The sequence below is a fragment of the Calidris pugnax genome, unplaced genomic scaffold (genome assembly GCF_001431845.1).
Source record: "Calidris pugnax isolate Ruff unplaced genomic scaffold, ASM143184v1 scaffold178, whole genome shotgun sequence".
NCBI lineage: Eukaryota > Metazoa > Chordata > Aves > Charadriiformes > Scolopacidae > Calidris > Calidris pugnax.
The window spans coordinates 2,927,503-2,952,449 of record NW_015090986.1 but is presented as its reverse complement, the minus strand read 5'-3'; the positions used below and the strand labels follow the sequence as shown (position 1 = coordinate 2,952,449).

At 35.0% G+C, this 24,947-nt stretch overlaps 1 protein-coding gene across 3 annotated transcripts in view; it reads right to left on the bottom strand.

The window, feature by feature from the left end:
• The window catches only part of LOC106894931 (lysine-specific demethylase 4C-like), a 215,556-nt gene that overhangs the window by 116,896 nt on the left and 73,713 nt on the right, over positions 1-24,947 (bottom strand). For 2 of the 3 annotated variants that reach the window (XM_014953965.1, XM_014953967.1), the window contains exons 3-4: positions 5,010-5,203; positions 2,013-2,251 (exon numbers count right to left, since the gene is read on the bottom strand). In XM_014953965.1, the coding sequence (XP_014809451.1) occupies positions 2,013-2,251; positions 5,010-5,203 (433 nt within the window). The remainder of the gene's footprint in view (positions 1-2,012; positions 2,252-5,009; positions 5,204-24,947) is intronic. The other variant, XM_014953966.1, reaches the window with a different exon arrangement.

The following is a 24,947-nucleotide window of genomic DNA, read 5'->3' as shown; positions in this document are numbered from 1 at the left end:
CAAATTCAAAGCATGGTTCATCAATTAGAAATCATACAGAAAAGCATCTGGTAGAATGACGTACAACAATGTCGAGTATAGCTTTGATTGAAGAATAAACTAAATGTAAATGTTTTGAGTTTGGAGTGTGAAATATAGTTTTTAATCATTTAACTGGTATTTTGTATTTGAATTTGAGAAAGTCTTCATGTCATTCAAAATAACCAATATTCATGTAGCTTGTTTACTCTGACAGCCCACAAGAACTTTGACTAGTTGAAAAAATGATAGAAAAGGTTGGTACATTGAACTTTATATCCTGCATTTATACCTATTAGGCCTGTTTAAAAAATGAAAATAAACAAAGACTAATGGTTTATAATTAGGAAAACATATTTCAAATAGATAACAATAACATTTGGAAAACAGCAGCACTAGTCTAAAATTGAAAAGCAATTAGCATCATTTTCTATTTCAGCAATTAGCATAATTTTATATTTCAGTGATGCTGAAGGGTGAAATTGTGTGGGTTTTACTTTATAATATAAACTTTATAATAATACTTTATAATTCATCATCTGCTGATGCTTTCATGGGATAGATAGAACAATGGGTTAGACAAGTCACCCAAAGAAGAGCTCTATGGCACACATCACCATGAATTTTGATTCAGCAGCATATCCAAGGCAATAAGAAAAACAGTCTCTGTAAAGTCCTTCCTTTTCTTTCTTTACAATGGTTATTTGAACTTCTTTTTTTGAAAAATTCCCTTTTCAGGTCAAATGCATACAAAATTTAGTAATAAAAAGCCCATCCAGTAGTAAAACATAATTTCTGGGTACAAAGAGTATTGCCTCGACTGAGCATAATGGACATACTAGCCACACACAATGCAGAACAAAGGACCATTTCCAATGTGAGTACTGGAACTTCCACCATCATATCTAAACAAGGTCCTTTTCCCTGCAAAGGTCCAGAAAATACCCTCTAATATCACAAAGGAAAGAGGAAAGCACTCCACTCTTCTCTGCCTTTACTTCCCATGCCAGTGAACACCAAATGGTTGCTGACTAACTACTAGCTTCTCAGCAGTCATGAACACTGCAAACCACTACTAAAAGTTGGGGGAACATAAAGGAATAACACCTTAAAAAAATAAATCATTACAACAGTCTTAGAAAGGCTTTGATAGAGCAGCAAATAATTTTTACACAGGAATTTCTAGGTTTCCATATTCAAATACTGACTTTGTTATCTTTATATGGAACAATTCTGGTGTTTACCACATCTAAATAACTATGAACTTAACCATTAATATTACAATCAGGGAAATACTCTCTACATACAATTTCCAAATAAATTTTCAGTATCAGTATAAAACAAATGGGACTGCTCACACACTGAATTAAAATTGCAGTTCGTCTCTGTGAACAGGAATGTGAAACTACACCTTAACTACAATGAAATGGGAAACAGATGAAATACAGGCCAGAAAAGACCAACTTTATTAGTATAAAATAGTTGTGGAGAAAAAAGGTCTTTGGCTTGACAACGCCTTTATAACTTGCATTGTCTGACAGCTCAACAGGAAGTGACAAGAAATCTGCAGTCTCAAGATAGATCATTTTTGTGCACATGTACAGACCACTTCTAATATGTAGCATTCCTCATGTAAATATATGTATCATACTACAAGCATATATGTTCTGTACTGTCTGCATAGGTGTTAAGACATTCTGTATCATTTCTGTATATTAAAAAAAAATTGCTATAACACCTATGAGCCTATTGAACAAATAGAATTTACAAAACCTCATCCTTTTTATTCCTTTAAAAAAACCACTTCATTAAAACAGTTTGGGTGATATTACTCTCAGCTCAAAATATTAATTTTGTCATTTTCTCATTCTTACTGAATATCAGCCTTCTCCACATAACTTTATTTTAATATGCTACTTAGGATAATACTATGTGGCATTAGAGTATCAACAGCCTACAACTTACATGTGAAACATAACCAGTCCTTATCTCACCTGCAACCTTGACATTATCCAATAAATGTTGATCCAGCTGCATTCTACTACTGTTTTCTTCTTCCCCAGAAGGCACTCCTGTGTTTACCAGTCTCACTTTTTTTCCAGGTTCTTCATTGACCTTGAAGCCATCACTAGCTGCTTCAGTCGTTATGATTTCTGCACCAGCTACCATAGCAGATACTCTCTTGTCCTCTGGAGTTTTAAGCTTTTTAGATCGGGATCTGGTGTGTGGAAAGCTGTTATAAGAGATATTGCTGTCAGAGTAGAATGTCTGTCTTGGATAAGATAAAACGTCTACCAATATATATGTCCCTTTCAACTGCTTAAAGTGGTTAAAAACTGACAATTTTTCATCTTTTTGTGTTGAGATAGTGTTTACAATTTATTAAGTGATAGATTAACAATTGATTGGATTTAACCTTCTAATCTTTTATCACTATTCTACGGCAAAGTTATTAAATTGTATAAGTAAAGTAACCTTAAGTAACTATTACTTAACCAGCATCCAAATGATCTTTTTAATTAATCATTCTTTTGAACCTGAAAGTGAATAACCCTTACAAAGTAACAAAGACCTAACATTCTCAGTTGCACTAAAATCAGGTGGTATTTCCAAACCCCAGTGCTAATAAAACACTTGTCTGAATAACCTTGTAAAATCAGATCTGTTTAGATATCTTCTAAGTTTTTATATGAATTTTAACAAAAACAACAAGCATCTGTAAGAAGAAAAAATTCTGATCACCAAATATTTTAAATTACTACAGTATCAGGCAGTATATTTCATATTGCTGTGTAAAGAATGAAGTTGAAATTAAATCTTCAGCATAAGTTTTTGCACCCTCAGTAGTAGACAGGAAAGGTTAAAGCAGGAGAAATGCCCCCTCCCGCCCCCCATCAGCAACTGGTTTGTAATTCATGTGCTTGTGAAGAAAGTAGTAGGACATTAGTCCAGTTTCAAATTCAGCTATGTGTCATGGGAGGAGATTTTTATGTCTCCACCACACATCAGGTTTCAAAACTCATAACACACTAGTGATAAAAGCCCAACTATGGCAGGTAAACCAGGGGTTTTACAAAGGTCTTGCGTCTTAGACTAGAGACAACTCCAGAAAAACTTTTCCTACCCCTTAAATTTTATCCTATGTCCACCAATGTATATCTTTCAACCATCTCTCTATAAAATAGTAATTTCCAGAAAATTTACAAAGTATGAGGCAGCCATCAGTTCACTTTGTAATGTAGCAGCAAGTATTATTACTGTTTACACACAGTCATTAGATGTTCTATTGCAGCAAAATATTCATCCATAAATGTCAGAGTTAAGCTCTCTCTGTCACTCTATTCATGAAGATTTCCATAAATGGTATTTCTATTTTCACTCTGCTGGAACTTGTATTTTTCCCATAATCAAAATGACGACAATTTCAATCGACACATTACACTAGAAATGAAGCTGAATAAACATTTTATCCTCCCTTTGCAATATGCATTGTTACCATGCCTAAACAAAAGCCAACTCAATAATTAAACAGCATTGGGATTGTGTTTATTAGCTTAGCTAAGTGCATAAAATCAGCTCATGTGTTCTTATGATAAAACTTTCAACACAGTTACTATGAAGTCTTTGCTTTTAGTTAAAAGTGGCTACCTCTAAGGACACTACCAAATGAATCATTGCTGGTCCAAGTGTGAACTTGCAGTAACACTGTACAACATATACAGTGAAATTTACTACAGGACAAAATGGCATTCAACTAGCTAAACAACAGAATTACTCTCTCGTGTCTGGGTCAATATTATACATATGCTAACAAATTGGCTGTCCAGCTGGTTGTCTGCAAGAACTGATTGTACCCCACAAACTATTCTTACCCAGAACAAACCCAATGTTACATTTCTCAACTATGATGTTCCATTACAGTAACAGTTGGTCCTCTTCTTTACAGGTTGCCTTTCCTATTCTTTTCCTCAAGAAACACACTAACTTACAAAGAAAATGAGAAAATTCAGTTTAAGAGCAAGTGTAAAAAGTAATTATATTGTAAAATATTTTGAAGGAGGAAAAAGATCTTAAAAATTCAGTATTATCTTTAGCCCAGCAAAGTGCTCTCCACATTGCTAGATACCAATAAAACTGCTCAACCTGTGGCTAGAAATTAAATAATCTTTATTAGACAATGAAGAAGAAAATCCATAAGGATCCTGTTAAGCAAGACAGGAAAGCATTAGTGTACAAAAAATTTTTGTGCAATGCAAACAAAAAACCAGAATCATAAACATGATGTACACCAAGAAAATAAACCCAGCTATGAAACCGCTTTAATAGGTCAAAGCTTTGATAGGTTCAGTGACAAGCTGAGAAATGTTTTTCTCCTAACTTTCCTAGTGGTGTCATCACCAGCAACTGAGGTTTAGGCCTTCCTTATACTAAATTACGATCTGTGATTGACCTGTGGTAGACACATGGAAGTTTTGTCTACAGCACTGCGAGTGTGCTGGTCATGGAGCTGGATGGCAGCAAGGGCTAGAACTACTGCTAGAGACTTCACACAGCTGTTGAGATTCTCCCACAGCTTCACAGTAAGTTTTTCCAATTTAAACTGTACCTCAACTCTTAGGAGACCTCTTCCTTGTCTTTTGGTTGCAGATGTCACTAGAAACAATGGCAACCATCCATACCTTCAAAATTTTAATGGAATAATCTCTACTAAAGAAAGACTCTAAATACCACACTGGAATGCATTTTCATGCTCTTTATAGTAATTAAATTCAGCTATACGCATAGCTTGTAAATTGAATTAATTTCTCATAATCACTCCATAAAAAACGCCTTGCTTGTCCCAAAGTTCATCTTAATACAGAAAATCGAAAAACAAGCTTCATCTAAAGTAAACAAATTCAAATAAAACTTCAGAGAAAGTGATTAAAAAAAAAAGGAACAAAAAGGAAATTAACATCATATTGAAATGGAAGATAAAGAAACATAAATACCACTTGGGAACGTTCTTTATTTTCTTTCTTCTCTGTAGCCAGATCTTTACTTCAGGTGTTGATTCAGGAGTTGGTTTAGTATGATCAATGGTGTATAAATCTTTGCCTTGTTTCCACAGCTGGTATCTATCTGGTTGAAACTTCCTCACAAAGACGTCCATGGATATTGTCACCATGTCTTTCCTACAAGTGCACTGCAAGAGAAGACAGGAATTTGTAAGTGAAAAGTAGCAGAATATGCCGCAGTTTGCAGTAAAGAAAGTCCAAAATAAAAATCCCACATGTGAAAACCAACTCTACTATAATCAAAATTTTCCTTTTCCGCTCTTCCTCACTTATCTGGGGAGGTGGTAAAGATCATCCAAGAGAAGAAATTATCAACAAATACAACAGACTAGGATTGTATAAAGGTACTCCTTTGTTTGATTAACTCCTACAGATTAAGACTAAAAAGAAACTATAGCATCTCTTTTTGCTCTATTAGCTGTTCTTGATAGTTTTAAGCATCCTATCATGTTGAATCCAGAGATTGCATGTATCTTCAGTGGCATCACAATTTTCTTTTTAAAAATATCCACCTGACCCAAAGGTCTTTACAGGCAGGTACAGTCCTAGCTTTTAACACTTCAAACTAACATGCATACAACTACAGTCACAAGTTACAGTTTTCCCAGGTTTTTCTACAAAAAGGAAGAAACATGCAAGAGAGAGGAATATTATGCTTAAGGTCTGGAAGAATGTGTTACAAAAATGCAATTTGATCTTCTGTGCAATGCAGGCTCAACTCTCACGCAGTATTTTCCCTTCCCCTAGTCCCTGATTTTAGTCCCCCAAAGAATTTTTGCACTGTTTGTCTTTACAAATTATTGGATCATTTTGGACATATTTGAATAAACTCTAATAATGATCCTAAAAATGCAGAGGAGTCTTCACTTTGAATACTGTAGATGCTGAGACATTTTCAGACTAAAGCTACTGTACTTAATTCTCCAAAACACTAATATTAGGAGACTGCAATAGGTAAATCAATATGTCTGCAGCATGTAAATCATAGTGGTGAATTAACCTTGGCTGGCTGCCAGCTGCTCACCAACCTGCTCTCTCTTTTCCCCTCCTCAGCAGGATGGGGGGGAGAAAATAAGATGAAAAAGCTCAGGGGCTGAGGCAAGGACAGGAAGATAACTGACCAATTACCACTACAGCCTCAACTTGAGGAAATTGAATTATGTAATGCCAATTAATAACAGATTAGGATAGAGAGAAATAAGAACAAAACTAAAACCAGCTTCCCTCCCCCCTTCTTTTCCCCAGGCTTGGCTTCATTCCTGACTCTGATGTCTGCAGGGCTGTTTATTTTCCTCACTCTCCCTCTTGCAGCTGCTTTTCACCCTTTCTTAAATACGCTGTCACGGAGGCACCACCAGAGTGCTGACGGGCTCAGCTTTGGGCAGCGGCGGGCTCTTTTTGGAGCCAGCTGGACCTGGCTCTGTCCCACGTGGTGGCAGCCACTGATCCCTTCTCACAGAAGCCACTGCTGCAGCCCACCTCCGCTGCCAAAACCTTGCCACAGAAACCCAGTACAACAATTCAGATTAAAAGCAAGTTGACTGCCTAAATCTTAAAGTCTTAATTTCAAAACTTTCAAAGAACTTAGCGTTATAGCTAAGTTACTCTGTTGAAGAGCAAAATTGAGACATTATCTTCTTTCAAGTGAGCAGAAATATATTTTAAAAAGTGGCAAATGCATGGCCTGGCTTTCTGGCTTGCTACAGCTAGTTTTATCATGCCTTTAAAGCAAGGATGGTGTGAAATCATAGAAAGTTGAAACTCAAAAGGGACTGAATGCCAGTTTTCTACTAGTTAGCTGTCTGAGTGCTGAATGCAAATTTCTTTGTCTGCTATTTCAACTTATCATTTCTAGTCCATTCTTCTTCCCCCTTGGAAATCATAACATACATAACGAAAAGAAGGAATCTAAGATGCATTAATAAATCTTGCTTTCCTTTCAACGTGTCAACATCAATATGCTGCATATTCACAACAGCGCCCTCTACTGGGAGATGGAATGGAAAGAATGGAAATTTCTAAATGGAAATTGTAATTTTATGCAGCTGTCTTAAATTGTGGCTTTTACCCAAAATATGATCAGAATTTTCCTTTTTCAAACAACATATATATACATATGTATATACACAGTTTATAAAAGACGACTGTATTTGAAATAGCATGTCTCATTCAGAGAGTCCTTCATCAGTCACATTGAACAGTAACAAAAAAGGATTTAGAGATACTTTTCTATACTGGGAAGGCATATAGATGGTCCACTGTAATATGTTTATCTTTAAAAATGAAATTTGGAACATAAAGAAAACCAATACTGAATTTTCTATCCATTTACACACCAAATCCTTTCATATTCAAGCCACACTGCTACACGTCAATTAGAAATGGTTGTTAAAGCAAAAAATTTAGAGGACTACTGTTTCTGCTGTTGGACACATAAGATTTCCAGTAGTTTGGAAGAAAATAATTATTTAGGTCAGCATTGAAGTATCAAAGAAGAAAATACATTAAGAAATAAAATTCCATTCCATTCTACGATGCAATGATAACAATATATGAAAAGACGCAACGTAAATTATGTCTAAATGAGGCACAGAATTTCTTTCAGTAATCTTTGATCAGTTTTCACTACATCTTAATAGCGCTACTGCAAACAATTCAGGCAAATATTAGAAATATCATAAAATTTTTAGATGTTTCAAAACTTTTAAAAACATACACTTCTGAGTGAAAAAGCAATGGAGAAAAAGTCATGCTCAACAGTATTACTGCTTACCTTAAAATAAAAAAGACAAGCTTTTAGGCATTAAAAGGTGGAGATATTTGGAAGTATCATATCAGATAATGCCAACAGATATGTTCTGAAAACCATTTCTACTCATACATCTTAAAATGAGCAAAGGAAAAAAAAATCTGTTGCTTTGATAAATAATTTGGAGGATTTTTGTTGTTCTTGGTGGTTCTGGCAACAGCTTTTAATGTTTCTTTTTCTTCATTTCCCATTTGACTGACTTGTAGCTGACAGTTATATGGCTTCCTGCTCCCATGACAAAAAAGTGACTGAAAGATTCTCTCTAAAGCAAAACTAAATGTCATTCTGTTGAAGAAGCCTCTAGGGACAGACATAAAAGGGACATGCCACAGTCTGCTAAAATGCTCACAGTGGTAACTTCATGGATCACAATAATTTTGGAAGCATCTTTCAATATTTTTAAAAGTATATGCAAAATTAAAATTGTTGGATCACCATGTAAAATACAGCTGATGTTGTCATAAATAAACTTTGCAACCTTTGCATTAGGAAGAATTCTTTTCTGTATTCAGTAGAATTTGTTTGATACATGTATGGCAATCAGAATACTTAAAGGAACAGAACCCTGTCACAATTCTATAATAGTACCATTAATATCATCAGTGTCACCATTACTATTATTTATCCTATCAAAAAGATACAGCTGAGAGGTAAGCAATTCAAATAACAGTTAATACAAGATGCAAACCTTTATAGCAAAGAATTGGAAAAAAAAATGTTTCAGCAAATTTAACTAATTGGTATAATTAAATGTAAGGTGCATTTGTAATACGAGAAAACTACTTAGGAGAGACATGATCAACCAGAATTTTTTCAAATACTTGCTATTTGTGCATGGAAAAATGAGTAATTAGTTTGTACTAAAATAAATAATTAAATCCTTCCCATTTTGGAGTCTGATTCATGAAAACTTAAAGAAATACAACAAGCTTCTACACTTACGCATATTAGAGTTAGACACATACTTAAGCACATTTTAAAACAGGGGCATCTTTCTCCTAATTGCTCTCATTGAGGTAATCATAGAATTCACATTGTGATCAGTAGCATACTGATGTACTCACATCTATGGTAGTACCTAAAAACAGCTCTTGAAAAAAACTCTATACCATTAAGAATCAAGTACATGTCCTAAAGGCCTTTCTAATACTCCATCATTAATATTAAATTATTTCATCAAATGGAATCACTGGGTTTTTTAAATTAACATTAAAATATTCAATCTGTAGAGAGTATCATATTTCACTGCAACAGAAAGCAAACAGATGATTTATCTTATAGTTTGATTAGTAGAAGGGAAGAAGTATTTCTAAGTATCAGAGTTTTAAGAAATATACAAAAATGTATATTCAGAGTCAAGCCTTTGTGAGTCATGTTTTCCTCTTTTAGTTCAATGAGGTATATTTGATGATGTATCTTCTAAAATATGCAATTACGTCTTTATCCACAAAAATACCTTCTCAACCTAAACATCAGTTGTTCTACTACAGTGCTACAATATTTAACACATTAAGCTTAAAATATCTGGAGGATCTTGGACATTTTGCACTTTGCATTTCACATTAGATTTTGTTAATTAAAATGTGATTTTCAGTGTATCTGAAATCTGCTTTAGTTAAGATTCTTGTGAGGTATTAACTTGAAGAAGAACAGTAGTACTCCGTTAATTTTTGTCCTTCCTTTACATATTCATTTCAGAAGAAAAGAGACACCTAATTCACATTGCAACTGCACTGTGTAGGTAAACTCTTTTTCTACACACCTGTGGAACAGCATGTGTGAGAATAACAGTCAAGAGAAACCATGAAACGTTCTTTGTGTAAAGAGAGAATGGGATTTTTACAAAACGTATAACAAACCAACAAATTAGGAGAATGAAGCAAGCATTAGGCTGGTAACCACCTTTACATGCTATATAAGTCCCAATCAACAAAGCATACTCTAAAAATGATCTAATCAAGCCATTTTTCACTGATACACCTTCCTAACTGCTTGTAATGATTACAGCTTTCTTCATGACACAGTGGCAATCATGTATTTATTGGAGAGAGACATTTTAAACAATTTAGATTCTTCTTACTATCTAAACTTCACCTGCACTTTAAATAGATTATTTCACCCACTATAGTCCACTCTTCTTGACATACTTTAAATGAATCATGCTCAAACCACATTAAAAAATGCTTTTGATAAACAACATTTTTAAAGGTGCTGCAACTGGAACTGCTTCCTGTGAACTACCTGTGGAAGAAGTGCTTGATAGGAACTGTTTGTTAGGAGGACAGGATTTAATAAATCCTGGTAACAATAACTGTTCTTTGCTATGGAATCAGGCAGTGATATATTTTCACATTGACCTTCTGGCAACTTGTAGGCAGTGTAGCAGAAACCTTTGATATCAGTTAGCCATCTGTGCAAGCTTCAATAAAGCAAGCCTTCCTTTAGTAAGTCTTAGGGAATACACTCATTTTTCCCTGACACATCCAGTCACAAGCAACAAAAAAATACTAAGTCAAAACACCATTCTTTGTTAAGATTCTTTTTATACATATTCCAGAATGTTTCAGGCAAATAATAGAGCAAAATATTTCTATTAAATTCATTATTTGTATTCATATATGGATAAGAAATAGTCTGTCACATTTTAAAAATAATCCAGTATTTAAATAGTGCATTAGAAAATATATGAGTTTTTATTTCCAATTGTTTTAAACTTAGATATAATGCCACCTACACAACCCTACACAAAAAAAAAGACTCAATTTATGTTATGTAGAACTGATTCCACCAGCATCACATGCCACAATGTAGCTGTCTTCCTCTAATTGCTTTGAAACCTGGGCAACAGAGACAATGTGATGGGACACAGCTGAAAGAAGCCCATCTTTTCTTCGACGTTCCACCTCTCATCCCTTTTTCTCTTTATCTGCCTGTTACACCTTTTTGCTTATGCTCTTTCCTCATTTATGTGACCCAGAAACCACTAAATTAAGTACAAACCAGGTGTGCATATCAGAAAACTGATTAAATTCAAGATGGAAGCTAGTGATCTGTCGATCATCCAAGGAAGTTGCTGGAGACAGGTAAGATGAGGACAGAAAGAAATTTCTATGCACAGCAAGAGAAGAGAACTCATTTTACGTATGTTTGGCAATTTGCATGTATTCTTGATCTCTAAATCTGAGTTGTAATCCAGACTAACAGACTAATGCACAGGACAGCAGTCTTGCTTACCAAGTTTCGACACCTATCTATCCCATAATTTTAAGGTGGGGAGCAAGATACATGCTGTCACATTTGATGCAGTGTCAACTATCATTGCCAACAGGGCCCAAATATTTCAAGTTCAAATAAAACAGCTGAAAGGATATCTCTGTGAGATACTTCAGGTTTGCTGATGGTCTGGGGGTTGTCTGGGGGCATTTCAGGGGGGTTGTTTCAGGGGAGGGTGGGTTTAACATACCTTAAAAATAATTCTTTAAGTTTCCATAGCTATACTACCCTTGCTCATCCTATTCCCATAAATCCTTTACTGGTATCTTTCCTGGCACTACGTTAATCCCTTGGAAGATTTAATCATTAGCTATTAACTCTTTTTCTCTTCACTTTGATTTTACTCTGTATTTCTAGCCCAAATGCTTCTCTTTCACTCACATGCCCTTCTCCATCCATCCCTCATGCCAATACACAGAAACCCTTTGCCTGGAGTCATTATCTCTCTGATGTGTGTCAACTGCCCTTGCTCCATCCTTCTCTTAGCTCTGCATTGTTTCCTTTTGACTGCATTTCCTGAGATCCAGAAAATGAAGGCTCCTGTCCCGTAACTTAACTTAAACTTTATCTTGTAAATCCGGTATTTTAAAATAGAAGGATTTTCTGATCCTGCAAAGTTGTAATTTATTGCAAAAAAATTAATCTCCATCTACAGCATACAGTTAGAATTAACCAATTCTACAATATCTCCTGAAGTAATAAAACAAAAGTCTGTGCAATAATAAATATATATATATAATTATAAACAATAACTTGTATTTGTGCAATACCTGTTACAATGTCATTCCTCATCTTGGTTACACAAATTCTACAGTCGTAGTCTTGGATTTACTTACAGAAAGTTTAGTACTATCAGGCATAAAAAAGGAATTCACAAATAAGCCAAGTAGAGCAATTCTCAATTATTATGCAGATCCTTAGCTCATTAATTGCAGCAAAGGGATAGTTGTAACATATTGTAAGTAAGAATTCAGTACAACAGGAAACCTAATATGGGAATATTCCTTCTCTATTCCCAATAAACTCAGAAGAAAACCAATAGGTTATCAACGTGAAAACTGTATTCCTACATACCAGCTTGGAAAAACCTCAAATCAGAAGTCCACACACTGCAGATTAAAGGGAGTTTTAGGAAGATAGCCACAGATACACACCTGGTATGAGCAGATGGACTGAGGAATATGAACTTTTTCTGTTTTTTTTCTATTATTATATTGGTTAAAATAAACCGTTGCCTCCATTGGATTATTTAAGACTATTTTCTGGCACAATTAACATACCTATGTATCACTACTACTGCTGCTAGTTATTCCTGCGAGTCAAATTATGGTCAGAACTTTCAGAAGTCTTTTCTACATTCAAGTTCACATTTAAAAATAATTGAAGAGTCACAGTAATATAACCAGATGAGTATAGACACATTTATTTTGACAACAATTCAAATTTTACAGAGCTTCAAACCTAGCTGCCATTATTAAAAATTATGGTTGATTTATACTTGATAATGCTCACAGTCCGATCGTGTTGAAAACTAAATACTAAATTAAATACTAAATACTAAAAGTAAGACTCATCTAAAGCCTTAGAAGTGTTGAGCATTCCTCAATGACGCCTCTGAAGCATAGCAAATGGAGTAACTTGCCCTTACATGAATATAGTTATTAATTACTTTTTAAAGTTCAGAAAATAATTTTTTCTAAACATTTTGAAGATGTTCTAAAATGTCATGACACATTTTTCTCAGGCTTCACCTTTTAGCATTTAGAACATTGTGTTAAGGGATGTTAAAAACAGCAAATTTATGTTGTCAATGGTAAATCACAATACATAATGACTTTTGCCAGGGGGAAGGAGAAGAAAGCAATGAAATTCCAATCAAGGGGAAAAGCCGTGGCCAAGTCTCACGTGCACCATCATTTTCATTAAGTTTCTCTAAGGCATATGACAAATTCTTGCAAAAGCTTGGCTTGGTTTTCAAGACTTAGATGCCCAAAATTCATCACTCGTGCACCTGGTAGCTTCTGTAAATGCTGAGTCAAACAGCAAGCTGTTTATACATCAATAACCTCACTCCTCCAATTGTTACGTGTTACTCTTAACCAAAAACTCAAAGAGAACAAGAACTACAAAAATTAACACCTAATAGATTTATTCCAGATTGTCAATCTACTGAATCATTTTTTGGCCAATACTAGTCTTAAACTGAGTTTATGTCTCCCTAAGACACTTAATTTGTACTCATGTCCAGCAAAGCAGAACAATATTTAGAAAACTTATATACCTTCCAACAAATAATGAAAAAAATTGTAGTTCTATACACCTTCATTCTAGAAATTTCAAAATGCTTTGCAAATATTACTGTTTCTCCTGATAACAGAGAAGAATACCACAGAAAAGCTTGTTTGTCAAGGTCACAAGAGAAGCCACAGTCAGAATTGATACTAGAATATATTTTCATTTCAGTTCCCTGCTCCAGACATTAAACCTTATTTCTAAACTGAACTGAGGAAAAACAGAATGATTCTACCTAGCTTTTTATTTTTTTCAATGTTCTCCTACTATTCCAATTATATTACATAGGAAAAAAAAAGGCAGAAAGATATTCATGAAAAAAAATATTAGATGGTCTACTATGTATTTTAAAAGGTAATAAAACCCCAGAAAATTCAAATAATCTGCATTTGTTTATGTATCTTACCCTTTAACAAATATAGAAAGGAAAGAAACTGTAGTTATGCAACATTCTACCACTATTAAAATCCAAACTAAGTAAGCAATGGAGCACTGTAATATTTTAAAGAAAAGAGAAAAAAAAAGAAAAAAAAGGCAATTTTGTCAGAAACAATGCAAAGGAAAAGCACCCAATTAGAACTAAGTTCAAAAGTAAGATTGTATGTCATTTTTAAGTAAACCATGTGGCTGAGAACAATGCTGTGCTGACATGTTGAGAACAGAGGCTTTGTGACACAGGTTGTCTAGGTTTGGGAAGGTAGGAAAGGATAAGAAAGGAGGAGAAAATGTCAGTAATACAGAAATCGCAGAATCCTCTATAACTTTTTCCTCTAATAAATACAAGCTGTATGGAAAACACATCAAAATTTTTCCTGCGTAGACACTGACACACTCTTGCTATAATCCATCTTTCAGGCCTATGAACGAAACCCCTCAAACGTTCCTACCAGAATGCTGAAGTCGGAAGTTGAGCATGAAAACAGAAACAACACTGAAAGAATGCAATCCACTCACAACTCAACTCTCACAGTTAGTATCTTGAAACACTAGGCTCAACTATTAAAATTACTCAAATACATAACTTGCAAAAACACGTATCAAAACTGTGGAATCAGAGCATTACGTATTTTACCTGTCACAAAGAGGAAACAGTAGCTGAACCAAAAGAAAATTCATGGCATGAAGTATGCATTCAAAATAGGGTGAAACTACCCCTAGACATCTTTTGGAAGAAATGGAATATGTTTCTGTTGACTAAAGCTCTCATACAAGAAAATAGACTCACTGATGCGAAGCAAAGCCCCTTCTAGCAAGCACTAGGTCATCAACAAATACATCATTGTCACTGAAGATCCTAGAGAAACATCTGCCAATAGTCATGGAAAATTGAACCTATTCCTAGAAAATATGAGTTTCCAGCTAACAAATATTATAGACAAACAGAAAGGCCCAGTGGAAACAGAAACTATATTCACTTTAAACTCATACTGAAAAAAAAAGACAGACCATTCAAAACAATGGAATTTCCTTCCACTCAAATGAAGAAAAAAAAGAAGGAACAATGATGTTGACAATGCTGGCCTTTCTGGCTTATGGTTTCTAAAAGAATTATAATAAATTTAAGGGCTTGACAGAAGATGATGACCAACATTCCTCTTGTCTCAGATAATTTACTATGCCTTAGAGTTGGGAAAAAAAACATTATTCACTGAAGTGGTCATGTTGCCACAGTGATTATGGTTCCTTAGCTGACAACTATGGAAATAAGGCAAGAACTTCACCAAAACAGACCTAACAATTCCCTTCTAGTCAAGGTCAAGCATTATAGAGAACAGAAAAAAAAAAAAAAAAATAACTCTGCAGTTATATCAGATACATCTACTTAATTCATTTATATGTTCATCAGCCCATAAAAGAGATTAAGATTCAGAGCAAAATAAGTATCACCAAATGTTACAATAGGTAAGAATGAATTTGAAGCTGGTATACGGATCTCAGTGTGGAGCATGCAGGCTTGTTATTAGGTAAGAAATTAACTATTTGCTAAGGTACCAGAATTATTTGCCATGTCTTTGGTTCAATACATTTTATTAAACCAGTCTATAACAGGACTGCTCTCAATCCATTAGCTCTTTGTCTTACAAAAGCCTAGGGTCACTAATATCCCCACGTATCAGTATTACTTACAATAAAAGCATTGACTTGCCATTAACCTACTCAGAAGTAGGCTAGATGGTCAAATTATTGATCCAAGAAATATCAGTAGCATCAAAGACTGCACAGACAATAAAAAAATAAATAAATCCATTTAAAAAAATAAAATTTCTGATTTCATTCTGAGATTCACTTTGTGAAGTATTAGATATGCCTGTGTTTTGCTGCCCTGGAAATACAGAATGAAAAAATTTTGGTATTGCAGAGCATTATTAGCATATATAGTACTGGACACTAAAAGAACTTTAGAACCAAAACCTGTACAGCTATGTAGAAGAACAATCAGCCACATGCAATCATGGTCTGTCTCCCACACTGATACATCCACATGAGATCCTCCAGCCACCCTCTGAAGCTGGGAAGGCAGTATGACCAGAGATCTGTGTGGTTACAAAGCATCAAAGTATTATTACTTTCCTGGCTAGGTGACTGCACTATTAACCTGTTTATAGCAACTTCTATCATACACCTCCAGAAATCCTTGGCACGAGGCGGCTGTGAAGAAGCATATTAAAAACAGTTTGTCTTCTCAGTAAATTGTCATGGATGATACTTGACATGCCAAGTATGTTTCAACTAAAACTTCTTTACTGTGCTTTAATATTTTGAATCTGCATACAATTAAATGTGTCCTAACTGTCAAATTTTTAAAAACACTTTTCTAATACGGGTAGGGCAAAAGGCTGTCTAAGTGCAGACAGAAGGCTTATAAACTTCTCTAGTGAGGGTTATGATGCAGTAAGAGGAACTTGCCAAAAATGTTACAAAATGCTGATCATTTGTAGCAAGTAGATTCAAAAGGCATCACACTGAGTATTTTGGTCTTACCAAACAATATGCTTAGTTTAGCTTTTTTCCTTTTGCTTTTTCATTAAACAGAAAGCAATAAAGAATATGTGTCATTTTATCATTATCCATTTTGGGTGGCTGTAGAAGATAAAAGGATCATTTAAGATCTATATGCCTTTCAATAATTACTATCTAAAGCAATCTGGATTGCCATCAGCCAGTTGTTCGTTATGTTTTGACAAAAGATCAGGATTCTGCCTGTGAGAGAGTGACAATATGATGTGCTGCTTATTGAATTTTTTCTGCCAAATGGATAGGAGATATTTTGCCACAACACTGCGCAGAGATTGCCGTGGTGTAACGCCAGCCAGCAGCTCAGACCGCCCAGCCACTCGCACATATCTCTTCCTTCCCCCCAAGAAGGACAGGGGGAAGATGGAGAAAAGGAGAGGAAAGGAAAGGGAAGGGAAAAAAAAAACTCGCAGGTTGACATAAAGATAGTTTAATAGAACAACGACATAAAAAGGAAAATAACAATAATACTGCTAAAAGGAAATACATGGTGTAGGGGAGGACTTTGTAGAGTAGGGTAGATGGTTGGACTTGATGATCCCAAGGGTCTCTTCCAACCTGAATGATTCTATGATTCTATGACTCTAAGATTAAGAAATACAAGTCCCTTTCACCACTCAGTGAATTGGTTGTCCAGCCCGTCCCAAGCACTGATCAGGGATTCCCACACCCCAGCCAATCCCCATTTATATTCCAAGCATGACATCTATGGTTAGGAACATTCCTCTGGCCATTCCATTTTTCTGTCTATGCTCCTTCTCAGCTTCTATGGGAAGCAGGAAAAAATCCTTTAACAGTATAAACATCACCTAGCAACAACTAAAACAAGATGCATTATTGACATTGCTCTCATACCAAAGCTGAAAACACAGCAAGTGCTAGAAAGAAAACCAACTCTATCCCAGCTGAAACCAGGACACAGATAAAGAATTTCTGATGTCATAAAGTCTATTTTAAACTAATGAAGCTTCTATAGGTGAAAGAAAAATACAGCTAGCTTCCTGTGGACTGGGCCCAAAATATGGGATAAATAGTTCATTTACAAGTAGCTGTTTGACATTTTGAAGACTGTCAGGTAATCAGATTTAGCTCTTCAAAATCAGCTCATCTAGGATGTTAAATATGAATATTTTTAACTAAAAATTTTGGATGAGCATAAAAACATAAATACTGCATGTCTGATGCTGTCATGTCCTTAAGAATATTTGTTTTAATCAGAGACACACGACTTTATGCATGGAGCTCACATTGCTGTGGTTCTTATTTACAAACCAAAAAATGTATTCTTTACTGATTTTTAGCTCATGTTAAAAAAATGCATTTATTCCAGCTGAAATAAAGAAGCTCCTATTGACCTTCAAAGGCTTTAACCTCATAGAAATATCTTGTTTGCATTTCATGCAAAAGAATATTATGTTACATGTCTCTTCATCTGAGAAGCCTTTGCAAGATGTTTGTACTTGCCAGAGAGAGAACTGATAAGACCTATCAAATAGTTCTGTATGATAACCCAGTTGCTTTTTAAGCTATGAGGAGTCTATCACTCAGACAGAACATGTCCAAAGAGTGAAAAAGATTTCTGCATCAACTCCATATTAACTTCCAACAGTCCTATACATTCTATGAGATGTTCTATCCACACTTGCAGCTAGCCTGAAATCGATCAAAATGAAAGCTGGTATCGCTTCCATAAGCTGGCAGGCAGTAAAGACCAACCTAAGATAATTCAGCCTCATTCTGGCCAACTATATTTCTGGTTTAAAGAAACCCACACCTGTATGTTTTATACAGTGACACCAAAAAAAGGCTGTAAATATAGACATGTAAAAGGAAATCACTAGACATAGTTCTTTCATTTATGCCTTGGAAAATGCCTTCTTATTATGATCTATTAAGGATTAAGAAGAAAACCTAAAACATAAATATGTTCTACGTTCATAAATATGTTGTTCATGAAAAAAAATAAATGCAAACACCAGTTTGCACCAAGAAATGCAAAAGCCGTTATTCCTGGCTGTTTGACACAGTAAACTGAAGTGAGGAAACTAGGTTTAAAAGAAGAGAAACAAAATTAATATGAAAGAGTACTAAATATTCTAATGCTACAGTAAGTGATTTTATATAGATTCAGTATTGCGAAACTGAAATATTGTGATCAATTCAAGCCCTACTGTACCCTTGAACACTTGCACCAAAAAAGTAAGCTTGCTTTCTGTGTAATCAGATAGTGAAACCATTTTTACCAGAGAACTCTATTGATGTAGTACCAAATTAAAGCAGAAGAACGAGAATTTTTTATCCATTTCCACCATTTTTAATAGACCTTCTTCTTACTTGCTGCATACTTAAAAAGCTACCAATATTTAAATTAAAGAAATAATAGCTTACATTCTATAACAGTTTTAATTAAGTAACTCAACTTCACAAACAGAATTGGGTTCAATTTCAACACATTGTCCAAATTTCTGAATATTTCCATTCCATTTTGAAGAACTGATGATGGAGGTGAAATCCTCAGTAGCAAAGCCTAAAAAAAGACCTACCATCTTGATGTTCAGTAATGTGCATTCAAAAATAATGTGATGCTTCCTTACAGACCTTCATGAGTTTAGATAATACAACTCTATGCTCTGATTTGCAGGAGCTTTCTCTCTCAGTTCGGGTCTGGCATTCTAACATGAAAAAAATTCATATTGCCCTCAAAGAATAATCACTCCCATCTGAATCAGATGAAAGCTGTAATTATGTCTCGTGTTAACATGGTTTTCCCCCAAAAGTAAACTTGTTAAATTACGTATCTTGACAGCAGGACCAACAGGACAATAAATTAAACTATGCAGAGAATAGAACAGAGTTTATAAACCTTCAGTAAAGGATGGAAATGGCCACAGAATCTTTATTTTTCTCCTAAGGTTTTTTTTCTTTTTCCTTGTTAAACATATGTAATTGTTTTAAGTCAAAATTCCAGAAAATAGCACTTAAAAGTTTTTTGTTCAGCATGGGTCTCTGAATGCTTAATAGGGTTATTTTTTATTTATATTGCATGTGATAAGACCAAATTAGATCATTAAATTTTAACATTCCGTGGAAGAATGATAATGGCTTTCTGATGACGTCAGAATAGTTAGTATAAAACTTTTGCGTTTACTTTTCCAGTGCGATCAGCATCTTATTTTATTGTGCAGATGTCACTCTACCAAATTATTATTAGATTGTTCCATCTTTAACTAGATAATTCTATGCCATATGTTTGTGTAGGAATTAAGATTCTTGCACTGGAACATACCATATTGCCCTCTCTCACTAAAATACAGTTAAAGAATTAATGCTTAATAGACACATGCAGTGAACAGTAAACCTTCTGCTGGGAAGGACGTGACACAAAAAGGGGAACTTTACTTGATTTTCTTTTCAACTGTAACCAACCCTATTGGAAAAGAACTAGCAATTTAAACTCAGGACTTGTACAATCACAAAATCACAAGAGGGAACAGAGAGGGACTGAATTATATTGTTTGATAAGTTGCCTCTAAGATTATCTGTCTTCTGAGAAAATGCAGTTTCTTCAGCTTCTTTGCACTTAAATGGAAGCTGAGGGTGCATCATGCCTTGCCGAATCAGAAGCTTTGTGAATATCGGTGGTTTAAGGGGAAAGCAAAACTGGCTTCAAGAGGGACACAAGCAGAAGAAAACTGAAGTTAAAGGAAACTATAAATAAATATTGCAACTTGAGTCAGGAACATTGGGGTTTTTATCCAAATTCATCAGAAGCATACGTGAAATGTTTGTGTTACAGAAAAGAACAGTGGCAAGACAACTTTTCTATAAATGAGATGCACATCTTAAAATCATTTTTCTGCAAAACATTTACTCATCACACATCATATCTTCTACCCTGTATACTCTAAAAAGGTAAAATGACCACTTCCAACTTCTTCACTGTTGCATACAAACAAATATGGAAGGAAATGCAACGGAAGCATTGTATGCAATGTCTTCTTTTTCAGGGATAACGTTCTCAAGGAAGACGTCAACAGCAGTAAACCGAACTGCTAAAAAGCTCTACCGAAAGTTCACATTCTTCATATGGTATCTAGTGGAATGAAAAAAAATCACCTATAAAAGGTCTGCAATTACCACAGAATTTTCTACAACTATCCTCTTTTGCTAGGTACCTACCAAAAGTGGTCTGTATCATGAGCATTATTTCCTTCCAATGTTACGTCTTTCAGGATGATTTTAGGGGAAAATGGAAAAATAAAGAAAACAAGATACCAAGCAGTATCCCATAAGTACTAAAAGCCATCTATTTGAAGACACACTAGTTACTTATCCTATTGTTTTTAAGGACAGCTTTTAAGCAGTTTGATATTTTATTACTGCTCCATTTCTGGGGATCATAACAAACAATATTCCAGTTTAAAAAGTAAACCCATGTGGTTCTAATGACAAAATAAAAGCAGAAGCAAGGTGGTTATTCCTACTGCACAAGAAGCTAATTTTTTTGTCCTTTCTTGTCCTCCTGCTCTGGAACTCCACATTCATCTCTGGGAAAAAATAAGCCTAATTCATTCCTGTCATATGCTTTTGCAGTTTTAGTTAATGCCTGTAGACATTACACCTACACCACATGTCTTTTTCCCCATTTGAACTACAAGGTTGCCCACTCTAATATTAAGAACAGAAAAGTATATTGTTATGTCTTTCTAGATTATTTTTACAGGACTCCGGTCTGGAACTTCATTTCCACCAGGCATAAAAATTTCATTGTGGTGCTAGCCAAAATATATTCAAGGGTTGCCTATGTGATTTATCCATATTTGTACTGTGGTGAACACTTTCGTACTTGAAAGGACAATGCTTCTAAACCCACCAGGTCTGCCAAAGAACCAGAGGACTTGGTTACCCACAACTCAAGTACAGTTTGATGTCCTGGACCCTTCCAACAGACATAAAAATTATGCCTATAGAGAGAAAACCAGAAAACTAAAATGCAATTATACATAAAGTTGAGCTTGTTTCTCAATCCCACTTCCATGCTATCTATTCAACTCTGCTCTATTCAATAAACAAAGTTATTTTAATTTGCTTTCAAATGAGAATCCTCCCTTTTCAACAACTTTTTGAATCAACCTTTTTTGAACAGAGGTGATTAGAATTGCATAGTCTTTCAGACGGTAATTACGATCTTCAGATGGTTACTATGGTCTTCTACAGTGGCAGTGATATTTTATATTTTTGTACTAGTGATATGAAAGTAAGTTGTTACTGATACTATCTACAATTGCATTTACTTTTTTAATTCAGTAACATCCTGTAGGGTTCTAACACTTATCAGCTAAGTAGACACAAGGTCTTGGTGGTACTTCATCTTTTCTAAGTGACGAGGTCCCAGCTGCCAGCAGTTGCTCCTGTTGCTCATACCCAAGAGGACCATCTTTTTAAACAACTAAAGAAGCAAATGAAATTGAAGTATTTGGCACTGTGGTGGCTAGCATATGTCCACCAGAAGCTGTGCCACAGCACTCTCCTATTAATGCAACAACATCACTGAGGACTAAGAGACGTTTTTTCTCTGCATTTGAGAAGATACACACATTTGGAATGTGACAGGATTGCACACTTGCAAGATAACAATTAAATAAAAAGCATCTCTCTCAAGTAAAAGGATATGGTTTCAGCATTTTAAAGGAGCAGTGATTAATGTATTAATCAAACACAATATAATAATCATTTTAAAATACCCATGATATCAGACATCAAAAAGTTACTGATGAGGAAGTCCCACTACCACCACTCCACACCATTTTAGGCCCAGATTTAATTCATAGCTTGAATGGTTGCATTCAAGCTTCCCTGCTCTTCCAGCTTGACTTTGTCTGCAATCATATTACTCAAAATTTTGCTCAAGTAGCATTTCTAGGTTTCTGGGAAACAGAAGTTTCTCCAAACTTGGAAAAGTGGCAACTATTTTACATTTGAATAAGATGAGAAACAGAGAATAGAGTTATAATAATTATGGGCAAAGGAATCCAACTGCAATTTTTCTGCTTGACCTAACAGGACTCTATCTCTGATGCATCCTGAAAGTTCATGATTCTCACAGCCTGCAAGCCAACAGAGGAGACAATGCTTAAATCTGTAACGGGGCTCAAACTATGCACTATAACTAGTCAGCTTGTCTGCAAGTCTATTTCAGAATCTGTGACCAGTAATTAATACAGCCTTTCACAGCTATTTTAAACCAAAGAAGGCTTTAATCTTAATGGAACAGATAACTCTGGATGAAAAACAATGATTAAACAATGAAAATTATCCATGGATATTTGTTTTCCACAAGCTTAGCCCAATTGCCTCAGATCACGTGTGCAGTCCCAGTCTCTACATCTGTCTGGTTTTCTGCAAATAATTTTCAACTATTTTCCGGACAGCAAGACCTTGTTAACCATTTCAATTGTCTGGATTAACCTCTCCAAGCCATGGCAAGCAGATACATCATCACAGCTAGGCTTGGAAGAAATGCTTTCCCGGTTAAAACGTGTGCATTGTTTCTGATCCTGACAACTGGGAGATTTAGTTATTTAACCCTAACAATAGCATCATGGTAGCTTCTTTAACAGGCCTGCTATTGAATTGCAATGTTGTGTATGCAAGACAGTCACAGGGCAATCTTCTCCTTGCTGCAAAACCAGGTCTCACACACTGGTACCGAGCTGCTCTGCACGTTTTACAGGCCTCAGCTCAAACACAAACAAAAGCCACTCCTACTCCAAAGCCATGCACTATATTCAAAACACTTTCCTCTCTCTTCATGTGAAAACCACAGCAAGGTGCAGGTGTATATAAAGCGTATAGAGCACTACCATTAAATGGATGATAGACATTATGAAAGTTACCAGTTGCAGGTGACAGGAAGATATCAATATTTACCTCATTTCCAGGTCTGGATCTTTTTTTTTTATATATATATTTTATTTTACATGTTCTTCAACACCACCAGTTAGTTTTTAATTTTAATATAAAATAGTAACCCCTCCACAGATCAATTGGTTGTATCCACAGAATTTTGATGGTAATTCTGAAACCAAATCAAGATTTGAAAAAACAGAGAGGAAAGGTGATGTGTCTTCAAATGTATTGCATTCTTAACAATGTCAAGAATATATTTTATCTGTCAAAAATGGTCTTTTCTAGTTCACAGCAATAAACTATTAATTGATTTAAAAGACAACAATGCATTCTAATATACTAGAACCAATATACTTTCTTAAAAAGCTCACCTACAATATCACATTACTTGAATCCAGGGTGCTATTTATAGAAGAAAATGACAAACTGTGATAACCTGCACCAAGGGGCACAAACATGACTGAGAATCACTGTGAACTGGACAAGTGACTAGGGTATAGAAAAATTTGACACTATGTAATTTGTACTGAAACAGAATATAAAATAAAAGGGAAACTAAAAATCAGTATTTTCAAAAGTCTTATTCAGTATGTCATTCTCTATAGTAGCTCAGAAACAACTGCAAAAGAAAATTCTACCACCCCACAGCTAAATTCTCATTATAGAGATTTTTATTTTCTTTGGCTTTCATGCTCCAGTTTTGCAACTATTAAAAGATTCAGAAAACAGCTGAGTGTAATTGCAATTTGGTCACAATTGGCAGCAGAATCTTCTGTTAATCACTGCTATATCCAAAGGTACCCAGCTTGACAGAAAGTATGGCTAGGAACTCGTTTAAACTCCAACTATAAAAACGTTCTTAGAAAAGAGAAGACAGGCACATGGAAGACAGATTAAAAAGCATAGACCAAAGACATTCATTTGTACTTCCTTCCACCCTCGAATGCTCAGACTTATTTAAAGTCACTTAGAAATTTCCAGGTAATATTTTCTGTTTCAGGAAATCATCAGTGCTTATCGGGCCATCACCCAAAGGAACTTAAACACATACAAATGACAAACTAGCTTCCTCTGCAGTTTGACCGAGGAATGTGTCATCTTACTTACTCAGGGAAAGTGAATGGGGCTGCTCAGAGAATACAATTATTTTTTTTAATCACTCCTAATGGTATTTGTAACTCTGTCATCTATAATAATGTAAAATAAACAGATACTATTGAATATATAATAAAAGTGGATCACCTACTCAGACATGGAAGAATGCCATTTTTTCTTAATATCACTTAGTGTGCAATAATGACCTAGTTCGTACATATACTATGAAATAATGGCAATGAATAGAGGTAGGGTTATTAACATGCATATTTGTCTGATCTGCTACACATTACAAATCGTATATTCTACTCATCTAGTTTTGTAGGGGCATAGCAACACTCTTAATGGATGCCCTTAGAGTTTGATAGTTAACACCCAGATTGGGAAAATACAACATGGTACCTGTCATGCTTTACTGCCCCAGATTTAAGCCACCTGCCAAACAAAACAAAACAACCATCATCACCCACCCACCCACC